This window comes from Kickxella alabastrina (assembly GCF_025024165.1).
Source record: "Kickxella alabastrina strain RSA 675 chromosome Unknown BX661scaffold_11, whole genome shotgun sequence".
Lineage (NCBI taxonomy): Eukaryota > Fungi > Kickxellomycota > Kickxellomycetes > Kickxellales > Kickxellaceae > Kickxella > Kickxella alabastrina.
Genome location: NW_026251482.1, coordinates 66,710 through 88,774, shown reverse-complemented (window position 1 = coordinate 88,774; position 22,065 = coordinate 66,710). Strand labels below are relative to the sequence as shown.

The window sequence follows — 22,065 nt, the reverse complement described above, 5'->3', positions numbered from 1 at the left end:
AAAAGAAAAAGAAGTATAAATAGACCGTAATTAAAAACAAAAGCCAAGCGAAAACGACTGGCGCAAGTTTTAATTTTTTGTTTCTCAGAGCTGCCACTTAATAGAATATAAGAAAGTGGAAAATCAGGGAACAAAGGACAAAATAAGAAACAAGTACAAAGCAAGATAAAAATGCTAGTCAATTGTAATTCCCTCTCTTTGCGAGAGACAGAAAAAAGTGGGAGGCGGGTTGTGGTGGATGCAAGGGGCTGGATAAAAAAAGAGTATTATTTTAGTTGCCCAAAGAATGATTCGAAATAAGAAATGGTGGTAATAATACAAACCAACCAGATTCATCAATTGTTTCCATCATCAATGACAGTAACAATATGTGTTTATTAGTGTTTTATCATATTTGAATATTGCCATTGTTCGCGCTGCGCTTTATTTGTTTGGAATGGCATTGAAATGCCGTTTTCGCCGAATGATTTGGTGTTAGGAGGACAGAGAGGGGAGCTGTGCATGGAAAAAGGGCAGTTCTCCACACACACATACAAAACTTTATGTATTTAGAAAATGCAACCCAGAACCACGTGTGTTCCATAGATTACAATTCCATTCTGCAGTATTTGAACAAAAGAGAAGAAAGTGCGGAGAACAAAACTTTTCTAAATATCCTTGTTTCTCCGCATTCTTGAAGGCCCAATTTCGGATTTTTGTTACTTTGTTCGTGACCATGCCCCCTCTCATCATTCTTTGGCATTGCGTTGTACACGCTTATATTTTATGTTATTACTTTGAAGAATAAAAAAGGTTGGCGGCATTGTATGGCGTCTAAGCTTGCTTATATTGACACATTGTGGCCGCATTGGCAATAAATAATTGATATCTGCCCAAAATATTCTCAGGGATAATAATAGATACATTAAGCGAGATAATCAAACAAGTAAAATAAACACAAACTATAGTCAGTGTGCTCAATAGATGTTTGAAACTTTGAGTTTCAGAAATGATAATAACGACAAATACAGAAGTGCTTGCTTCTTGCGAATAACAAGTCAAAAAAATATAAAAGCCATAGTCTGGTCTAATGAATATGAAAAACTGGGGCATCCGTTCTGCAAACAATAACATTGGATTTATTCCGCAACCTTGGGCGTGTCGCTGCATTGTGGCCATCAAATCTCAGATAAAAGTAGAAACTTCCAAATAATGAAAGCACACATGATAAAATTATTATACAATGAATCCCATTTTTAAAAAGCCATTTATGCACCTCTATCATAAATTCTAGTCTTTGCTACTTTGTTTTAAACTACCATGCAAATAATGGAGGCACGGGATAAGAAAATATGTACGTACAAATTGCTTTTTTTTAAATATCCATGTCAAATTTTTTCTCTGTATGTACAAATTGTTTTGAAGATTTGTCAAGGGCTCAAATCCACATTATAAATGCATATTTACCTCAGCAAAAACAAAGAGCTGAACGTAATACACTTGGCATGCTGAACAACAACAAATAAAAAACTTTCCGCAGCTGCATGGCACTTCAAATCTGCTATCAGCGTGATTTTTTCTTTTTCTTTTAGTATGCAAGTCTTGATACATTTGTGTTTTGCAATCATTAAATGTCATGCACACATTGCATGGTACATATCGCCAAGTCCAATATTTTAGAAAGAATAAATTCTCACCCTTGCAATTACATGCTTTTCACGCCTCTGCCCTTTTCCCATGTGTGCCAAAAGCTCAGTCATCTTTTATTTTGTGTTCGTTCCGGGCTGTTATAAAACCTGTTTATTTATAAAAATGAGTCTCCATGCAAATGTTGAGCATTTGTTGACCATAAATAAAAAATAAACAAACACTTGTGTCCAATGAGTGCTTATTATGAGTGGATAAAAGTATTTTATAGGCTATTTAATGTTAATCGGAAATGAGCATCTTATTTGATGTAGTTGTAATAATTTGCACAAATATTTACAATCCCCCAAATAATATTTTTTATTTTTTGCCACACTAAATAAAATAAAGCCAACAATTTTTTAAAAGGCAGTATGGCAGCAATTTCGGATATATCCATTAAGTAAACGGATTCGGTATAGTGAAGTTGTAGAAATGATCTGTTTTTTTTTACCCCAGACGCTAATCACTCGAGACAAAGCGACACTGTGCATTGTCCATTTTTCCTTGTTGTTCTTTGTATAGGTTTTGCATGAAATCTTGTGCTTCTGGTCAACGCACAAGCCAAAATAAAATGTACTGGCTCTTACCCGCCCGCCAACTGCAGTCAGCAGGTCTCACACTTTACGCCCATGACATGGTGTCTTTTTTTATTAATTCGCATATTTCTGATACCCTGACAAGCATAAATACTGGTTCAGGGATGTTTTATTTATGATTAATTGAGCGAAGTCGGGTTGGGTTGGGATGAGTTGGAATGGGATGGGATGACCAGGGAAGATGCCAAATTGGGAACCAAAATTGTAAAATCGAAAAATATTGCGCGAAAAATAAAGCTCAACGCGTCGATATTTTTTTTATATTTTTGGGAGCCTCCGATCTCAGTCTACACTCAATAAAAAATTTTCAATCTTGAAAATTTCATATATAAAGCGAACACGATTCGACGCTCCAAAATACAATCTCGTTTTCCTTTTTCATTCCATCTTTCTTTCGTTTTCTTTACACACACTATATATTTTGAGCCTGAAAACTTATTTTTTTTTAATCAGTTGATAGTGCACAAAGTAGCACAAAATCTTTATTTTTTGTTACCCGCTTGTTAGCAAGGATGTCCATTGCACATATATATATATACGAATAGTCCTTGCATCAATCCCCACTCATCAATTCCATTGTTTACCAGCGTGTTATCTTCAGCCTACACACAATATTTTTCATACACGCCACCAGCACCTCTCCACATTCTTAGTTATAACATTTTTAGTTTAAAGTTGGCCTAGCTTTTTTACTATAAATAAGTTTTTGCTCTTTTAATTTCTGGGCCCTCCCAACTACTACCGTTTAGTAACCTTTTATGAATATTTCCAACCTGACCATCCTTACTTGCCATGGTGACTCCTTCTACTCGTTATCCCAAGCAGCAGCCACCGATACCCGATGGGCCAGTGCTCAACTTTCGCGATGCGCGCATTAGTCGCAACACACTGCCTCTGGCTGCAGAGTTCCGGACGCTCAGCATTCAGATTAGTGAGAACGAGAACCGGCGGTCACAGCGCCTGCGCGGGCTTCAGAGCTTTCTCAGGTCTCCGCGCTGGCAGGAGCTTCTAAGCGAGCTCGTGCCCATGGGATCGGCGCACCGGCAGCAGGAGAAACATGAGCAGCAGCGCAACATGGCCATGGCCAAGATTGCGCAGCAGCTGCGCGACTACCAATTCCACAGGGACACAGTCAACGAGGTGTTTACGCGCATGGGCACGTCACCAGTGCGCGGGCTCGAACCCGAAGCTATTGAGCGGAGGCGCAGCCAGAACGGCCGGAACGTAGTCGGCGTGCAGTCACGGATGTATCTGCTGCGCATCTTTAGTTGGTTTTTTGGCGGGTTCAATCGGTTCCTGTGGCTTTCGGTCATTGTATTTTGGCTCTGCTGGAAGCCCATTGGAAATCCGCCGCAGACAGGCAATCTAGCGCTGGGTATCGTTATCATTGTCATTATCTTTATGCAGGCGCTGTTCAGCGCGTGGCAAGAGTGGATCACGTCGCGCGCCCTGAACTCCATCACAAGCATGGTGCCCGAGGCCACCGTGGTGCTGCGCGAAGGCCGCCAGATGGCTGTGGCCCCGGCCGATCTTGTCCCGGGTGACATCGTGGTGCTGCGCGCCGGCGACTGCGTCCCCGCGGATGTCCGCCTGGTCGAGGCGTCGCCGGATCTGATGCTTGATCGCTCAGTGCTGACGGGCGCACCCGACCCGACCATCGGCACTGTCGAGTTCACGAATGCCAACTACCTCGAGACACGCAACATGGCAATGATGGGCGGCGCCGTGACGCAGGGCGTCTGCACCGGCATTGTGGTGGCCATCGGCGACCGCACAGTGTTCGGGCGGCTGAGCCGCCTGACACAGCGGCAGCACATCAAGCCGAAGCGCACGATCCTGCAGCTCGAGGTGCGCCGGCTGGTCAACGGCCTGACGACGCTGTCGCTGGTCGTCGCCGCGTTCTTCATTATCCTGTGGGCCGCCTGGCTGCGCACGTCCTACCCTGGCTTCATGTCGGTGTCCGACGCGCTGGCCAACGGCGTCGGTGTCCTGGTGACCTTTGTACCCGGTTCCCTGCCGATTAGTCTGACGCTGGCGCTGACCGCCATTGCCAAGCGCATGCAGCGGCACAACGTGCTGATTAAGAACCTGACCACTGTTGAAACGCTGGGGTCTGTCAATGCGATCTGCTGCGAGAAGACCGGAACGCTGACCCAGCGCAAGATGGCTGTGACGTGCGTGGCTTTTGCCGACATCGAGATGCATGCCGCACAGCTGCACAGGGAAACCGGGATTGCCGCACGCCGCCTGTACGAGACCGCGGCCTGGTGCAACGGCGCGACGCTTAACCCGGATGCCGCCGACCTGCCCGAATCCGAGCGCGAGGTCTTTGGCGACGCCACTGACAGCGCGTTCCTGCGGCTGGCCACGCAGATAAAGGGTTTTGTGCCGGCCGCTGCGCATAAAACGCTGCTGACAATTCCGTTCCACCTGCGCAACCGCTGGATGCTTACCGTCTGCTCGACCTCTGAGCCCGAGGCCGCCTCTGAGCCGTTTATCCTGATTAAGGGTGCCCCCGAGACGCTGCTGCCGCACTGCTCGGAGATCCAGTCTGCCACTGGTGAGATCTTGCCGATGGACGTTGCAATGAAGGAGCGCATCAAAAGCACGCAGCAACGCTGGGCCACCGAGGGGTGTCGTGTGCTGCTGCTCTGCCGCCGCGAGTTCTCCAGCATCGATTCGAATCCGTTTGTCGGCATCGAGAACAGCCCAGCACACCTGTACTCCGTGGCTAGTGACAGCATCACGCAGCTGTGCGTTGTCGGGCTCGTTGGAATGGTGGATCCGCCGCGCGCTGAGATCCCTGGCGTCGTCGACACGTTTCGCCGCGCCGGCATCCGCGTCTTCATGGTCACCGGTGACTACTCCCACACCGCCGCGCATGTCGCGCGCCAGTGCCGGATCATCACCGGGATCCAGGTCGACGGCATCGACGACGTGCTGGACATCACTGCCCGTGCCAGCGCCAAAGAAAAGGCCGACGAAAAGCCAAACAAGAAGGTCTCGGGCATCGCCCTGGCGCTGGACATGCTTTCGGACAACTCACTAAGCCGCCAGGAGTCGCTCGTTGACAGCCAGTATACACTATCCACGAAGCGGTCTCTTGTTGTCTCCGGTCCCGAGCTGGTCGGCCTGCGCCCCGAGTGCTGGGACACCATTGCGACCTACGAGGAGATTGTCTTTGCGCGCATCACGCCAGAGCAGAAACTGCAGATCGTCGAGGAGCTGCGCGAGCGCGACAACTATGTGGCGGTTACCGGTGACGACGTCAATGATCTGCCGGCGATGCGCGCTGCGCATGTGGGCGTCGCCATGGGGAATGGCTCAGAGGTGGCCAAGGCCGCGGCCGACATTGTACTGCTGGACAACAACTTTTCGTCGATCGTCGTGGCCATCGAGTGCGGCCGCCTGGTGTTCGTCAATCTGAAGAAGGTCATCATTTACCTGCTGCCCATGACCAACCTGAGCGAGATCGTGCCGTCGTTCCTCAACGTCGTCCTCGGCCTGCCTATCCCGCTGTCGACCTTCCTCATGCTCGTTATCAATACAATCACTGACATGTGGGCGTCCATTGTGCTGATCAACGAGGAGCCCGAAACCGACATTATGCTCAACCCGCCGCGCAACCCCAAGAAGGAGGGTCTTGTCAACGTGCGCTTTTTCCTGCAGGCGTACGGCTTCATCGGCATAATCCAGACGCTGTCTGGGCACATTATCTTCTTCCTCTGCATCTACATGCGCGGCAACATCACGCCGAACAACGTCTTCCTGGCCTTTAGCAAGTGGACCGACGGCTACCTGGGCCGCAGCAAGGAGGAGCTAGCACACATTGTCAGCATCGCCGGCAGCTCGCATTTCATGGCCATGGTTGTCATGCAATGGGGCAATATGTTTGTTGCTCGTACGCGCACACTGAGTGTTTTCCAGCAGAATCCGTTTTGGGGGCCGAAGAGTAATCCGCTTCTGCTCGTCGCTATTCCGATTTCCATCCTTGTCGCGCTGTTCTTCAACGAGGTGTCTTGGTTTAACGAGGTGTTTTTGACAGGCAAAATTCCGGTCGAGTTTTACTTTATTCCGATTCCCTTTGCATTTGCACTGATTTCATTGGAAGAGGTGCGCAAGCTTATTGTTCGCAACTACCCAAAGAGCCTGATTGCGCGCTTGGCGTGGTAAGCCCTTTTTCAATAGAATTATCACATACAATATTTTTTACCAAGTACATTAATTGGCATATAACATTTTTATCATCGACTAGCGATTGAAATTAGCCACCATCAGCTCCAACAAATGATGCTTTTCATATTGCACTTTTTATAAAAAATACTATTCACACATGTGAAATTTTTAGATGCAGGCTGCATGAATAAAATAATGAGCGCTATGACATTTCACAAGTCACAATGCCACCCGATTCAACAATGCGCCATGCTTTTTTTATCAGAAAGAAAGGTCCAAAAGAAGGAATCAGATACTTTTTTATTTTGCAGAAATTCGGACGAGGGTGCTTGTTAACACTGCAGTATTGTAGTGTTGGGATTAGCGGCCAGCGTTACATTGCAACTGCATCTCAAAAAGACTTACACTGTGAGCACGCATGCAAAGATGCAAGGAAAAACCAACCCCAATCGGTTATAGAGGCAATCGCTAGCTAAAGCGATGGTAAAATAATATAAGAAAATTCTAATTAGAGCTGAGGAAAGGCAATCAATCTGCTCGATCAACAGGCCAATAGAATGCGGGGCTCTATCTCGTGCAACATTGACTACCTTTTACTTTTTTTGTTAAGACTGAAAATCGAGAAAAGCCCACACTCACTTTCAAAAATAAGCTAAAGTGCATTTAAATATTTTTGTGAGGCGTGCGTGATTTGCCGTTGCCACAATGATAAATGGCCCAACAGCAAGACATGGAAGAATCCTCATAATTCAGTCCAAGCGGATATCAAATTGCACATCTCGCTTGGATTCCGAAACTGTGAATGGCTATATATATAATTTTTTTTTGGGGGGGGGGGGGAGGGAGGCGATGTATGCATATGCGCATATGCAAGCATGATGAACAGAAGCTGCTGCTTGCTGCTGCTGCGTGAGGCGCTGAGGCAGACTGACTGAGAAAAAGTAAGAGCCTGATGACCTCAAAGTCACCCCTCACACAAGAGCTCATCAAGTAGCCGCTTTATATCCATGGATAGATATTCTCACACTTTACAATATGTGGTGACTTGTACAAGTCCATTGTTCTCTTTTGTGTGTGTAGTCCACGACATCCCCCCCACTCCCGTGTATATTTTGCTGACCATTTCCAGCACTTACAATTGAATTTTTCCTTAGAAAAGAATAGCACCCTCTAGGGATTTGTTCGGATTGACAAAACATAACAATCTTGCCAAATAGAGAAAGAGAGAGAGGGGATATGCAGCAGCAGAATCTTTTTATGGCTACATATCGCCACTGAGAGCAAATTGGATATGAATGGCTTGTTCATACACACGATACATGTCAGAGCGCGGGTACTTTTATTCGCTGTGTAAACATACATTTCTAGAATCAATTGAAATAAAGCACAATTCCCCCCTCTTCCATCCACCAACAAACAACATTGCTCGTATATAAACTCGTAAAAAAATTTTTATCGTCCGACTCTTTTCTTTTACATACTTTTTTATTTATCCAACTTTTTTATCCATCATACAATTTTGTTTGTTTTGGTTTTTTATTTTTCGCGTAAACATTTTCCAGATACAGAACCGATTGCGTAGAAACCATTGCGCCATTGGTTGGAAATCCTTCTTCATTTCTTTTGCGGACCGAAAAAACCCACTTTTGCCGATCGCAAATTAGGCAGGGCAATTGACTGGACCGCCGACAGTTCATTATTCAGCCAATTTCCCAACAGTTTTTTCTATTGCACAGTCCAGCCAATATATTTACTCACTCCACTTACTTTTACTGACCATTCTGTCAACAATTCAAAAGTCTCGACGACAAATAAAAGGGAAGCCGCCCCAAAGTCACAAAGAATAAACTTGGTTTCCCCCCTTTCTCTCTCCCTTACTGGCCTTCTTTTTTATTTGCTTCACTTTTTTATTTTGTGGCCTTTACCCTCTGTTTATATAATAGCTCTCCCCCTTTCATCTCTCTTTTTCATACACACAATAGCCGCTGTGCAGGTTTAATTATTTTCTTTTTTGCAGTTCTATTGTATACCACCGTCTCACAATGGTCCGTTTGTCATCCACATGCTCCCTATCGTCGCTTCTCGTAATCGCTGCGACCACAGCCAGCTTTGCAGCAGCCTCTCTCTCAGGTACAGGCACCATCACATACCATGACTACCAGGCGATAGCTCTGGAGTTGCTCAAATACAACCCGCCCTCATGCGGCATGCCCTACGCTGAGCTCGACCTCACGCGCATCACGGCCGTCCAGACAATGAACACATCGACCGATTGTGGCCAGTGCATCAAGGTCACAAACTCCAACGACCCGTCCAAGTTTGTCTACGTCTTGGCTGTTGACACGGGAGGTCGGGGTTTGGACTTGAGCAAGCCGTCGTTTGGCAAGCTTTTTGACATCGACGATGGTATCGGACCGGCTAGCTGGACGCCTGTTGATAACTCAAATTGCGTCGGGATTTGGAGCAAAATGGGGTCAGCTCCCTTTGATGGATCGCAGGTTCCGGCTCCGGCAGCCGATGACGCTGATGTCCAGGCAGCTCCGGCAGCTGCACCTCCGGTTGAGCAGTCGGTACGTGTGGTTGTGTCGTCTGCTCCAGCCCCAGTTGCTGCGACAACGCCGGCACCGATTGTTTTGACATCCCAGGCCCCGGTTGTGCAGAATCCGGTTCAGGTTACATCGATCCCCACTCCCGCAGCTGTTGCCGTCCACACATCTGCTTCTGTATCCAGATTCACCATTACTATCCACACGGCTACTGCTGCTGTGGCCTCAGCAGTAGTTTCCGCTCCGGTCTCGATATCTCCTGCCACTAAGCCTGAGATAATCACCACTGCACCCAGCAGTAGCAATATCGGCGACAACAAAGTGGCTACGCCGCTGCAGGCTGCCGAAAACTCGGAATTATCTGCCGAGGTGGCGTCTGACACCAACTACAGCTCCAAGTCCTGGCAGTTGAGCGGCGTCGGACATAATGCTGAAGAGTCCAGCTCTAGTGTTGATTTGGAAAGTGGCGAGGAGGCTGATAGCTCCGAGTTTTCGTCGAGCTCTGCCGCCAGCATTCAGTCTGTGCTTTCGGCTACCAGCATTCTGATTGCCGCTAGTACTCTTTTGTCTCTAATCTAAAGACCCAGAGTACAAGCGAATACTATTTTGTTTGTTTTTCGATAGCCGCAAGCTTTTTTCTCACTCTTTACTATTTTGTTTCCGGGTCTGTATATAATGTGCCCTTTTACGTGTTTACCTAATATACCATCATGGTTAAGCGTATTTGCTTGATCTCAATATCTCTGATGTTTCCGTCTCATTGATCTGTGATCTGTGATCTGATGGCTTTTTTTTTTTTGCGTTATACTTTTTCATAGTGGAGAGGACTGTGGTCAATAAAAAGCCCAAAATGGGTGAAAAAGTACTTCGACGATCCTTCGTCCTTTGTCTATTGGCTGCAATGGCCTCATTTCCAAATATGTTTTTGAGGAGCGCTCATTTTTTAAACACAATTTGGTCTGAGGACTGTTGTTGCAATTAGAACCTGGATTTTTTTTATCCAAAACCTTTTTTTTTAAAGAATACGTGCCGCCAAAAAGTACACATATTTTGTGGCACAAGAAGTGTAAAAGGATGAGGCACAAAATAAAGTAAACAATGTAGCAAGCTCTGGCCGAAAAGCTTAAAACTGAATATACGCGTAAAATGAAAACAACGCGTGAAAAAATAAACAAATAAAAAAGCAGGGCACTCATTGACTGACTGACTGACTCTTTTCCGCTCTTTTTTTTTATTGTTTCGCACCCTCCCCCGCAACTTTCAAAAAATTAGCAGTGTAATTCCCCCCTACCCCATCCACCTACTTTTCGCACCTACGTGTTCCATTCCAGGGGCCTGGCGAGCAAATGGAAATAAAAGTGCACAAGACGAAATAGAAACATACACAAAGAAACTTTTTTAAAAGTAATTTAAAGACAGGTCGGAGCGACCCTCTCCGTCTTTTTATTTGTTTGTTTGTTTTTCACATCATTCCCCTGTCTTCAAATATATATATTTCCAAAAACTTTTTTATTTTGCTCATTTGCTGTATTTTCTTGTCATCTTGCATCATTCAGCGCTGCAATTTCACAACAAGAACAATAAATAAAAAATATACAAAGGAGGGAGAATTCACCACTTTTCCCACGCAAACTAGCCTCGTCCTAACCAGCTAACAATGGCATTCACAAAGCCCGTCCGGAAGAAGCGCAATTTCAAAAGCCTCAGCTTGGCAGTTTCCGAGGATCCCGTGCCTGGAGTGGGCGCGCTGCCAGCAGGAGCGGCAACTGCAGAGGCCGCAGTATTGGCATCGGGAGGAGGTAGCCGGCCGCCGCCGCTCATGGGAAACATCAGTGCACCTCTGGGATTCAATCTGGCCAACGGAACCGTCCACGAGTCAGTCTGCCCCTTGGAGCTCGGCGTGGAGCTGCGGCTGGATCTGCGCGAGGAGGACCTGCTTATCGGCAAGCCCATGGGCGAGGGCTCCGGCGGCACAGTGGTCAAGGCGACGCACAGGCCGACGCAGACCCCCATGGCACTGAAATTCATCAGGGCCGACTTTAATATCCGCCAACAGATCCTCAAGGAACTGCAGATTCTTCACGAGTGCAACTCGCCGTACATCGTTGCCTTCTACGGCGCATACCCAAAGGACAACGGAGTGCAGGTGTGCCTGGAGTACATGGATCTGAAATCATTTGACTGGATTTACCGCAAGAATGGACCGATCCCCGTCCCTGTTATTGGCCGGGTGACATTCTCGGTCCTGCAGGGCCTCAAGTACCTGTACGAGGACCTCCGCGTCATGCACCGGGACATCAAGCCGTCGAACATCCTTTTCAACTCTTTGGGATTCATCAAGCTCTGCGACTTTGGAATTTCCAAAGAGATGGTCAGTTCGATCGCCAACACGTTTGTCGGCACAGCCTCTTACATGTCGCCCGAGCGGATGAATGGCGGCAGCTACACTGTCAAGTCAGACATCTGGTCCCTTGGCCTGACTCTTATGGAGCTCGCCCTGGGCAGGTATCCACTCAAGGGCGAGGGCGAGTCCATGTCAATTTTTGAGATGCTTAGCTACATTACCACTGAGACTTTGCCCGCGCTGTCGCAGGACGACTTCCCCCCGGGCCTGTGCGATCTAGTCTCCAAGTGCTTGATCAAGGACCCGGCTCTCCGCCCGACCCTCAAAGACCTGCTTGCTCACCCTTACACGCACGAATGCTCGATGGCCCAGGTCAACATTGAGCAGTGGGCCCAGTCCCTCGAGACGAGTGAGTTTTAGAAAATAATTTGTTTTTTTCGCTTATTTTTTGTTTGCCATCATTTTCTTTTACATGTCTCGTTTCAATTCTCCTCGAGTCGGATACAATTAAAACATTTCCATTAAATTAGCAGTAATATTGTGCAGAACAGGCCTTTGAAAAGGCACTGTCGCGTCTTATTTGCAGTTGCTCAACTACGAATAGATCCGAAAGAACGCACGCACGAACTCGTGTGAAAATTATACAGTGCTTGCAATCGTCAAGCTATATTTTATTCCTACGTCAACGAGAATTGCGAGCAGCTTAGCTCAAAAATCGCCGACAACGCTATTGTTAAAAGCCTGTAAAGGGGATATTTGGGGGGCGCTCGATACTCTTGAACCGCGTGGTCTACCTCCCGACTTTTCGTGGACCTGTTTTAGAAGTGGTCGCACCACTAGTAGCATTGGTATTTTACGACTGAAAAAGCTGCGCATTGAGTTTGCTGGATTTAAAGATTCAGGACACGGCCCTAGAAACATTGGCAATAAGCGCAATCACAATTACCAGATAAACTTTTTCATCCCTAAGCACCTTCCGGACACACTGGGTTTTGGCACGGCTGTTTCCCCCCGCACATATGCCAAAGTTTGAGCTCAGAACGACTTTTGAGGTGTTTCAGTCGTTTTGCTGGCATAATTTCGAGGGATCTGGCAATTGCATTGTCAACATCAACTACAATTATGGTAAAGAAAAAGTCTTGAAGCCAGAGGGCATGCCGAGGTTCTACAAGCTGGCCAACAAGTTGTTTGGTTGCACACGCATTGACCGCCGAGCAGAGCCGGACCTCGATTTTATCAAGCTAAAGCTTGACGCAAACATAAGCAACTGGGTCAACCCTACTTTTTAAAATTTACAAATACAATTGACATTGGCACCACATTAGTGTTCCTTCATCGCCTACCCGCTTTTACATATTTACCAGTGCGTCAGATTACAGAAAACAAGGACTCATACGACTTCAACATGCTTGATCTGGACGAGCACTTTAAACCCGATGTGCCGAGAAAGGCACCCCTGTCCACTTCCCTGAGATCAATTTGTTTTGCTTTTTATGAGCCCATTATACAAACATGCCGACATCTATATACCACCAAAGAAAGCTATTTCGGGTCTTATACTGCGTGTACCATTGCTGGTTAAATTGGAAACACAGGCAAAGCATGCTTTGGGTATTTTGGATATGGTTGAAAGTTGTGTCAAGTATCCACATTTGGCACGTGTGTATTATTGCTGAATAGTCAGTTCTAGAGTTAAATTATATGCGAGATATATAGAATCCATCTTACCACAAATAATATTTGATTATTTTATCCAAATGCAATACAATATAATATAATTTACAAAGTTGTACTCTATATTCAAAATAAATTCAAATGTATATTCTAGTGCTCGCAATAGTTAAACTTGGGCATAAACATTTCTCCGGCCAATTCATTATGTGATGTTCTCTCCTCCATCAACTCGAGTCTCTGTTTCTTTGCCTCATCCAATGAGATGGGAAAATCCACATTTTTCAGTATTTCGTCCTTAACCAGCAAGGGCAACCCGTGCAAAGGGCCAATGCTCATGACCTCCTCTTTCCACCACTCTTGCTGCTGCGGCGGGACAATCTCGGTTGAAGGAATTCTTGTGGTCGGATCAATAAAGAAAAAAGCAAATATCTTGCGACACCCACTTCTCTTGGGATCCTTGAGCTGGAATCCCTCGACGCGATGCTGGTACATGTTGGGAAACACCACGCATCTGCCCCTCTTTGCCTCCACGCAACCGATTTCCTGAATCAAGGAGACATGGATATCGTTGGTATCATCAACGTTTTCATATATGCCATAGGCCAGGTTAAGTCCTCGCTCGTCGCCTTGTTCATAATCAAGCTCCTCGTCAACCATTTCGCGGAACGCCAAATTGCTCTCGGTAATGTTGTCCACGTCGTAGTAGTACAGACCCGTAGCGATAATGCGCTCGTTAGCCAGTGCCTCGACATGCCACGCGCCGCCCTCGTAGACGGGGTTCTCAGGAGTCAGAATGATGTTGGACATCTTGACGATAGCCTGAAGCCGCCTGCCTTTCAGACTATAAGGCACAGCAGGACGATCAGGCCACTGGAATGGCTCGGGCTGCGGCTCAATAAAAGGCCTGGTCTCCTGCCACAAATCGTATTTCTCATCATAATCCTCTGCATCGTAGTCCTTGGGCTCATCGGAATCATCAAACCAGGCGTATGGAGCCGGAACAACGCGCTGCTCGCGGCGGTGTGCCAAGTCGGTAACAACTTGTTCGAGAACAGGAACAAACTTTGAGAAAATGTTGCCAATAACAGGGTAGAACTCAGCGTACTTTAGCGGATGCAGGTTGTTGATGTAGGATTCCACGGTGACATGGCCGTCCTGGTGGACCTGGAACTCGGACGGCAGCCAGCAAAACCTTTTCGACGAAGCAAATATTGAAAGAGGAGGCAGATAAAAAGTGTCTTCACCGCTATCTACATCCGACGCATTTTCCTTATACGTGCGATTGACCTCCACTTCCCATTCCTTGATATCCTTTGGATATCTGCCAAATGATTTTACATGCAGCGCTGCCACAGGCGACTCAATCTTCTTATCCACAAAGCTTGATCGCCCGTATATCAGCGGAAATAGCGACGGATGAATGAGGTTGCGCACCACGCCCTCACTCCCGGGATGCCAGTCCTCGGGCCCGCTCTCCAGAACTGCAACCCACTTTCTGAGCCCCTGCTCTGTCTCATCGTCAATCAAGGTGTCCGAAATCCACACTTGCTCAACAGCGCTCAGGAATATTCCAGAGTCGGGCACGTGGAGGGAGGCGTAGTATGCCAGTTCGGCAAAAACGTAGTCGACTTCCTTTTCGGTGAGTCCCTGGGCATACGCCTCAGCAGCCCAGCGGCTGCGGATGGTTGCGTCAGTCATCTTGGTGATCCAGCCAGGCTTGGAGCGGAGGGCACCGCTGGTGTGGCGGATGCGCTGCTCGGACTTGGTGTTGAGCTTCTCAGAATGCGTATTGTAGATTGGACCGGGCGGGTAGACCTTGCGAATGATCTGGTCAAAAGTGAGGCCCTTTAAAGAAGAGGAATTGCCCTCAGCACCAAACATGCTCTAAAATGGCTTGGATGTAAGCAGAAAATGAGATGGAAATAATAAGCAGATAACTAAAGTGAAAAGGATAAAGAGAAAATGGACAAAAGACAGCGGGTAATTTATATATAATTGAAGCAGACAATTTTCTTCCAAGCTCTGGCTGCGGAAATAAAATTCGAGCCCGTGTGAGGACAAACAAAAATGTAATCATGTGGGAATCAATTTTCCACTTCTCCTTTTTTAACGGCAATCCAAAATATTGTTTTGTTGTCGCAATTGTTGAGATTGTCGGCAAACAGTTATTTTTTCTCGGCTTAAAATTTTTAACGTTACAATTTGAGCATTTCATTTTGAACAGACTCCAACATAATAATTAGTTAATGGATTTAGTAAACTAAAGGTGCTGGCACAGACAATAAAAATTAATGATTTTCCGCTGGCTACCAAAAAATAATATCGCTATGCGCAAAACAAGTATGCTGTTATGATACTTGCATAGTAAAACACAAATTAATTTTTTACCACATGATTTGAATTAAGTTAGTGTTAGGACCAATAAATTTGTTTATTTAAAATCAATAGAATAATTAAATATAGTCGCTTTAAGTACCGGTTGGTATAAATATCATTGTTTAGACTAACAGCCAAGTCTGTTATTTTTTTAAGTAAAATTTAAATATACGTGTATCATAAAATTATGTACGGGACGTGGGCTGTGTTAAATGGAAATTAAGTGCTTTTCCTTAGCTCTATCTAAATTAAAACAAGTGCCGGCTCTGCTTTATGTAGAAATCTATTTGCTTTTACCTTTACCTGTGCATATGTCACATTGATTTTTGCTTAAATAAATTATATTTTTGTTAATATACTGTAATTTAATCCTTCAGCAGCAATATCAGCACGTAGTAATCTGTGTGGTAATTGTGAAAAGTGGTATTTTCATTGCAGTTTATTTAATCTAGCATTCACCTATTGTTTGTAGCAGTCAATAGTTATTTAGCAAATAATATTTTTGTTCACGCCATTTTGCTTTCAATTTTCAACCCTATTTCAGTTGTAATAAAACAATCGATTAGTATTCCAAAGTAAATATTTGGCCTTTTCGCGCTTTACAGAGCTTATCTATCAATGAAAAAACACCTTAAAGATAAACATGCGATAAAAGCCGGTATTTTTCCTGCTCCAGTTATAAAAATCACGATTCCACAGGGAATTTTATTCTCTTTTGGATCCAAAACACCCTATCAAATTATAATTTTTTAAAAAAATATACTACCAGAAAGAAAAACACTGAATTTTTTGCACTTTGTTTTAACACAGTAGCAGCAGGTTCATTTACTGAAATTAAGTGGGGTTAACTGAGAATATTTGGTGTTTTGTTTGTTTTTTTTCCGATGTAATTTTAGAGAAAAGTGGCAAGCTCAACAGCACTATACTTTCCAAAAGGAAAAACCTTTCTATAATTTTTTAATCGAATCCAAGCCTCTCATACCAGCAAAAAAATGAGTTAGCAAAAAAGAACACGGCACCTGTCCAATCAATAAAAATAAAAATAGAATCAGCAGCGGGCACGACCAATAAGCACACACATACTGTCCGGCTGTATGCTTGCTTCTATTATTGGAACTTACTAATTGTTTCTCAAGACTTCCATTTTTGCCTCTCCCCAAAAATGAAATCGTCAGCGTTTTTTACAGGTTGGAGTGAAATCATGCTAATCTATCAGTATTACCTCACGCACTTTTTATTTTCCAAATACATTCTGAACATTGAACTTCTGGAGAGACTGAATCTCTCAGGTTCAAATAAATTCATTTATATTTCCTATCCATATTTTATTCTTAAATTTTTGTAAACAACATACCTTTTCTGCGTTCATTTCATTAATTTTGACCAAATTGTATTTCCATATTTCCTAAAGAATAAGAATACCATTCTAATCAATGTCACCGATCCTGTTCAATCGTCCGCGTATCCTGGTGCTGCTCATAGCTCTGGGAATTATTGCAACCAGTTTAATTGTCACATCGGACCACCACAATTACTGGGGCGCACTCGAAGGATGGTCACCCTCAGAGAAACCTCATCATAGCCCACACCACCCACACCGCCAGCCAATCGAAGACCAAATGCTGCTTGACCGCCTGGCAATCATATTGCCAATTAACAACAACACGGACTTGCAATTCTACCACAACACTTGGTTCGGTGACCACCTGTACCCAGTGTGCGACTGGGAGGAGCCAGGGTGCAAAATAGTGTGCAACAAGACCTCAACATACCGCACGCTGGATGAAAAGACGCTTTGTTTTTCAAGGGCCATCAAGTCGTATGATAGTATAGAGTTTTTTATCAAGCTTGACGATGATTCGTTTGTCGACAAGGGGTACGTACTCGATTTGATGAGAAACAACACAGGATCCGACCACCCTGTATACATTAGCCATCACACCAGATTGGGCGACAAGGGTAATCCAGATACACTAAATCGCGTGTTATACGGGAATGGGAAATTCTACATGTTCAACCGAAATCTCGTCAAGTGCTTGGATACAGAATTCAAGTACCATGGTCCGAGAAACGAGGACTTTGTATTCGGCGGCATGGTCAATTCTGGGTGTGGTGAGCAAAACGTGTATTATATTCAAGAGGATGATAATTTTATCTGGCATAAGCGGTATACTCACAAGAACAAGGATATTAATTTGGGATATATCAAAAACCATTAATCGCTTTGTGCTAGTTTGATATTGCATAAAATGAATATATATTTTGCAATTGTTAATAGTTTATCTAATTCAATTTTGTTATTTTAACAATACGTCAATCCTTGCACTATATTTATGTTGAAGAATTAATATTTTTATAATAAAATTATCAGCAGGATTAACTGGGTCAATCTCAATTGCCTGGCGTTTTTCACGCCAACTGACATTGAAACAATTGTCACGCTTCTCCCTCAGCTGTCGTCGTTTAAGGTTTTGGCGGTCATGTCTCTCAAGGGAAAAAACAGCGTACGATCTTGGTCTGCCCGATCTGCACGAGGACCTTCAACCATATGTGCCGACTGTAGCCCCGCTATCCACTTCAGTAGTATTATTGCAGCTTGAGTGTGGCGAGGGGTATCATAGTTGCGGGTCGCTTCAGGGTGCGGTTTTGGGCCTTATACTGCATATACCCTCACTGTCCGCTCTGAAAATGCCGTTTGGGTTGGAGTAGCGGGCCAAGATGTTAAAGGAACCATATGGTGCCAAGTACCCACATCTGGACAGCATAATGTTAATGTATTCCAGTATAATCTACAAGTATTTTGTTGATTAAATGAACGACATAAAATATATGGACATGTATTTCTATCTACTTGTTTTTTTTACAATTTTTGAATTGAAATATTATTATCAAAAATGCCCACTATTTATTTAATTTTCGTTGGCCATTGCTTTCACGCTACCCAAATATATGCATTTGTTTTGCGCGCCGTGCGCCGTGCGCCGTATGCCGTCATTTTCATTTTTTGTGTCGTAAAAAAATTGATTGTGCGAGTTTTCCGCAGTAAACCTTAAACACCTATTATGCCAGGCATGAAAAATGCATTGCCATCAAAATGGGTATTAGTAAAATTAATTGTGATTGCAGCTGAAAAATAACAATACATTTTTATTATTGTTATTACTTATTCAATGATTGGTCACATTGCAATTAACATTTTAAAAAAACACGTAATTGCAATTACAATCAATGTGTTATTCGCGTGCAAATAACACGTTTATCAGTGCGTTTACTTTATTGACCCAATATTATAATTTTATTTTGCTATTACATATTTTTATATAAAAGGCAATGTATTCTAATTTGACAAGCGCAGACACTCTTCTCCATCTATACATTTCTATTTTTAATTTCCAACACAGCCAACACAACCCATCCACAAACATCTATTTTTTGCTATAAAGCTATTTTCCATCATTGTTTTTGCCGTGACTGCTGTCACTGCTGCGATGTCCATTTTAACAGAAAGAGAAATAAATGAATTCAATTATTTCAGCCCCCCTTATGCATCCAGCAACAAGCAGTTTAAAGATATAGTTCCTCTTCTTTTTGTATTTGCGTATGATGTGAGATTGGGCCCTTTTTGGGACTACTTATCGCGAGATGTAGCTTTGAAAAGAGTTGAACGTATAGAGGAATATATTAGCAGAAAAATAACACACCCGAATTTAAGCAGGGCGGGGCCTATTATCTCCCGTTCGAATATCTAAAGGAGGCGGTCAGTATTTTCAGACAGACGTTACAAAAGAATGAGATTAAAAAGTCTGACCCGGAATTTTTCTTCCAGCGATCCCTATTAAAGTAGTAAGATAGTCGTTTTCCGAGCTGTGCCTATTCTAACAGCTATTTTATTGTTTTTTTTGATTCAGCATGTAGCTTCTCCATATAGCCAATAAATAAACAATATTAAACTCAAGCTGGTAATAATACACAGGCTGTAGGCCGAATCCCACTCGAAATATTTTCTTTTAATACGTTTCTTACCAAATTCTTTGAATAAACGCTTCGACAGTTGCCTTTCTAGCTGTTTGTTGTATTTTGTAGTTGTCTGTGCATATTCAGGCTATATACAATAGTGGTCACGGTTTTCTCTTTTTTTTGGGTTTCAAACGTTTTCTCATTTAATTGGCAAAAACACTGGCAGAGCCACCAGAAGTGGCACAAGAAGTGGCACCGACGCCAGACACAGAACCTGCAGTGACAACGGCAATGGTACCACCACTGCCTCTGGCCCTCAAACAGCTGCCAATGACCTAGTCCACGACAGTCACCACCATTCTCCAGGCGGTAAATGTGGCAGTGGATAGGAAAGACAGTCGACATTATAAGAATGGCTGGCGCATCACCAATACAAGTGACTCCATCCGTTGTTCCTTTGCATTAAAGATGCTCCTCCACTTACTGCCTGTAGAGAAAAACAGCGGAAATGGTACCCCAACGCATACCCTAAACCAGAGATGGGCCTATTCGGGCCATTGAGATACAGGGCCGCATGTTCATGTGTCCATGATGAGAGCGCGAAATTCTGACACAGGATGACTTTTACTGGGATCTTTGGAACCCAGCCGCAGATCTCGCAGCTGAGATGGTCAACAGACTCCAGTTGTATCCAGGACTGAGGGTTTACATATTGAAAGAACTCAAAAAATGTGTGAATGCCCACTACCAGGATAAGAAGCTGGACCTGGATATGAGACGCGGCTGGAAGGAGTTAACAGAGAACAAGTACACAATGCTGGTCAAGAAACTCCAAGGGCAGTATGCAAAACAAGCAACGGTGTTTGTAAATGAAATCATATATAAACAGAACAACTGGTACAAGAGGTGGTGCAGCCTACAGATCGAACAGGAAATGAAGAGATCTTTGACTCCTGAGGAACACCGATTGTTGATGAGAACTTTAATCTCAACAAACATCCTAGCTACCAAATCTGTGACAAGAAAAAGATGACAGCAAGCCAAAGTGGCCGCGGACGACAGCAATGAGGACGGCAGATATGCACACTAACTATCTTGGCCACGATTGATGCTTTAGTTGGCAGATCGGGTGCTCGGGTTTAATTTTACTAATACCCTGGCAGACCGTTGAAATGTGAACCGTTCTATGAACAAAAAATAAATAATACAATACTATGTATTTAATAAGATGTATACTATGAGTGCTATTCACTGGAAATGTAAGAGAGAGCAACTATGATATATGTATCACCATATGACTAAAAGAATAAGCAATGTGGTGTGTGGTGCCCAACACACATTTCAAGCCACTATCTTCCCTTTTCAAGAATCAAGATCGCCCTCATGGCCACTATACACATTTCTGTTATTGCTGGCTGACATCAAGGAACACCATGATGTTTACAGCGCTGCCCCCTTTTTCAGTTAAGTAAGTAATTTTTAAGACTTGAATATATCGATTTAGACCCACATTTTTATAGAGCACGACATAAAGTGTGTATTAAATTATTTTAGGTTGGAATGAAAATAATTAAAAAAAACAAGGATTAAAATGTGGGGGTGGGAGGATGCATTTTATATACCAATTTAAACTTTGTTTTCAAACCAAACCATTATTTTGGTGTAGATTGCATCCCTTTCCGCAAAGCTTTTTTTACTTTTTTATTTGCATTTTTACAATGTCTGTCACGTTTTCCTTTATATTATTTTTAGAATACCCACTAAATTTTTTATTTTAATGATGTTGTTATAGTAAGAGGGGGGTGTGAGGAGCACTAGTTGTCTAGTGTTAAAGGTTAGGGGTGATTTTATAAAAGGTTTTATTACTGATGTTTCTAAAGTACTACTAGGGGCCAGCCTCATCTTATATGTGCCCTATCGCCTTTGTTGTGCACATTATCAATTGTGCGCTCCGTTGGTGAGAACTGGATCTTCTGTGAGCAGACCGGTATTTTGGCAAGTCAATGTTGTGGTTTTCGTGCGTGTGCATTGCAGAATGGGAAGCATGTTTGGGCATCAGTGTAATGCCTCCCTAATTTAAGCCTGCGTTATCCAATTAGCGTCCTATCGATCAGCACCCAGGTGGAAACCTGTTTCGCGATTCTTGACCTCAACATCCACTTCCATATCTTCAGTCTGCGCAACAACCCACTAAATTTTTATTTTAATGATGTCTTGTATAAAGCAAATTCCATTGTTTCCAAACAGAAAAAAGAATTAATTAGAATTTTCGATGCTACGACTATGATATTGTTGCCTTGATACAGATTTAAATAATTAATTAAATTCCTGATCATGACCTAGCTTTTTATGTTTTCTTATTCACAAACAGGTTTTCTTTTTTTAAAGGTTTTCATTCTTCTGTGGCAATAAAGTTACAAAATAAGAGGTTACAGTAAATTTTGTTGCACAGCCCGAGGATATGGAAGTGGATGTCGAGGTTGAGAATCGTAAAACAGGTTTCCATCTGCATGCCAATTGATAGAGTACTAATTGGATTATGTAGGTGTAAATTAGGGAGGCATCATAATGATACCCAGACATACTCCCCATTCTGCAATGCACACGCATGAGTGCACACATACAAAAACCACAAAATTTACATCCCAAGATACCGGTCTGCTTGCAGAAGAACCAGTTCTCGCCAACGGAGTGCACAACTGGCAATGTGCACAACAAAGGTGATGAG

The 22,065-nt window shown here is 43.9% G+C and overlaps 5 protein-coding genes across 5 annotated transcripts; 4 read left to right on the top strand and 1 right to left on the bottom strand.

Moving 5' to 3' along the window:
- Window positions 1-2,646: 2,646 nt before the first annotated feature.
- Window positions 2,647-6,495, top strand: BX661DRAFT_182316 (putative Na/K ATPase alpha 1 subunit). The gene has a single exon (XM_051535948.1). The coding sequence runs from the start codon at window positions 3,057-3,059 to the stop codon at window positions 6,435-6,437; it is 3,381 nt and encodes a 1,126-aa protein (XP_051391591.1). The 5' UTR covers window positions 2,647-3,056; the 3' UTR covers window positions 6,438-6,495.
- A 1,796-nt stretch (window positions 6,496-8,291) lies between these two features.
- On the top strand, window positions 8,292-9,785 carry BX661DRAFT_182314 (uncharacterized protein; the record flags this gene model as incomplete). The annotated part of the gene is made up of 1 exon (XM_051535947.1): window positions 8,292-9,785. A coding segment is annotated over exon 1 (1,078 nt), but the record flags the coding sequence as incomplete, so codon positions are not given.
- Window positions 9,786-10,369: 584 nt separating this feature from the next.
- BX661DRAFT_182313 (kinase-like domain-containing protein) lies at window positions 10,370-11,860 on the top strand. Its single transcript, XM_051535946.1, has one exon. It carries the CDS (start codon window positions 10,644-10,646, stop codon window positions 11,748-11,750), a length of 1,107 nt encoding a protein of 368 aa, XP_051391589.1. The 5' UTR covers window positions 10,370-10,643; the 3' UTR covers window positions 11,751-11,860.
- A 1,356-nt stretch (window positions 11,861-13,216) lies between these two features.
- Window positions 13,217-14,972, bottom strand: BX661DRAFT_182310 (uncharacterized protein; the record flags this gene model as incomplete). The annotated part of the gene is made up of 1 exon (XM_051535945.1): window positions 13,217-14,972. A coding segment is annotated over exon 1 (1,669 nt), but the record flags the coding sequence as incomplete, so codon positions are not given.
- Window positions 14,973-16,699: 1,727 nt separating this feature from the next.
- On the top strand, window positions 16,700-17,599 carry BX661DRAFT_182309 (uncharacterized protein; the record flags this gene model as incomplete). Its single annotated transcript, XM_051535944.1, has 1 exon — window positions 16,700-17,599. The coding sequence occupies exon 1, from the start codon at window positions 16,814-16,816 to the stop codon at window positions 17,597-17,599; it is 786 nt and encodes a 261-aa protein (XP_051391587.1). The 5' UTR covers window positions 16,700-16,813.
- Window positions 17,600-22,065: the final 4,466 nt, after the last annotated feature.

Bases quoted from the DNA above. Each gene is read 5' to 3' on its own strand.
- BX661DRAFT_182316 (XM_051535948.1), top strand. From the start codon at position 3,057: ATGGTGACTCCTTCTACTCGTTATCCCAAGCAGCAGCCACCGATACCC.
- BX661DRAFT_182313 (XM_051535946.1), top strand. From the start codon at position 10,644: ATGGCATTCACAAAGCCCGTCCGGAAGAAGCGCAATTTCAAAAGCCTC.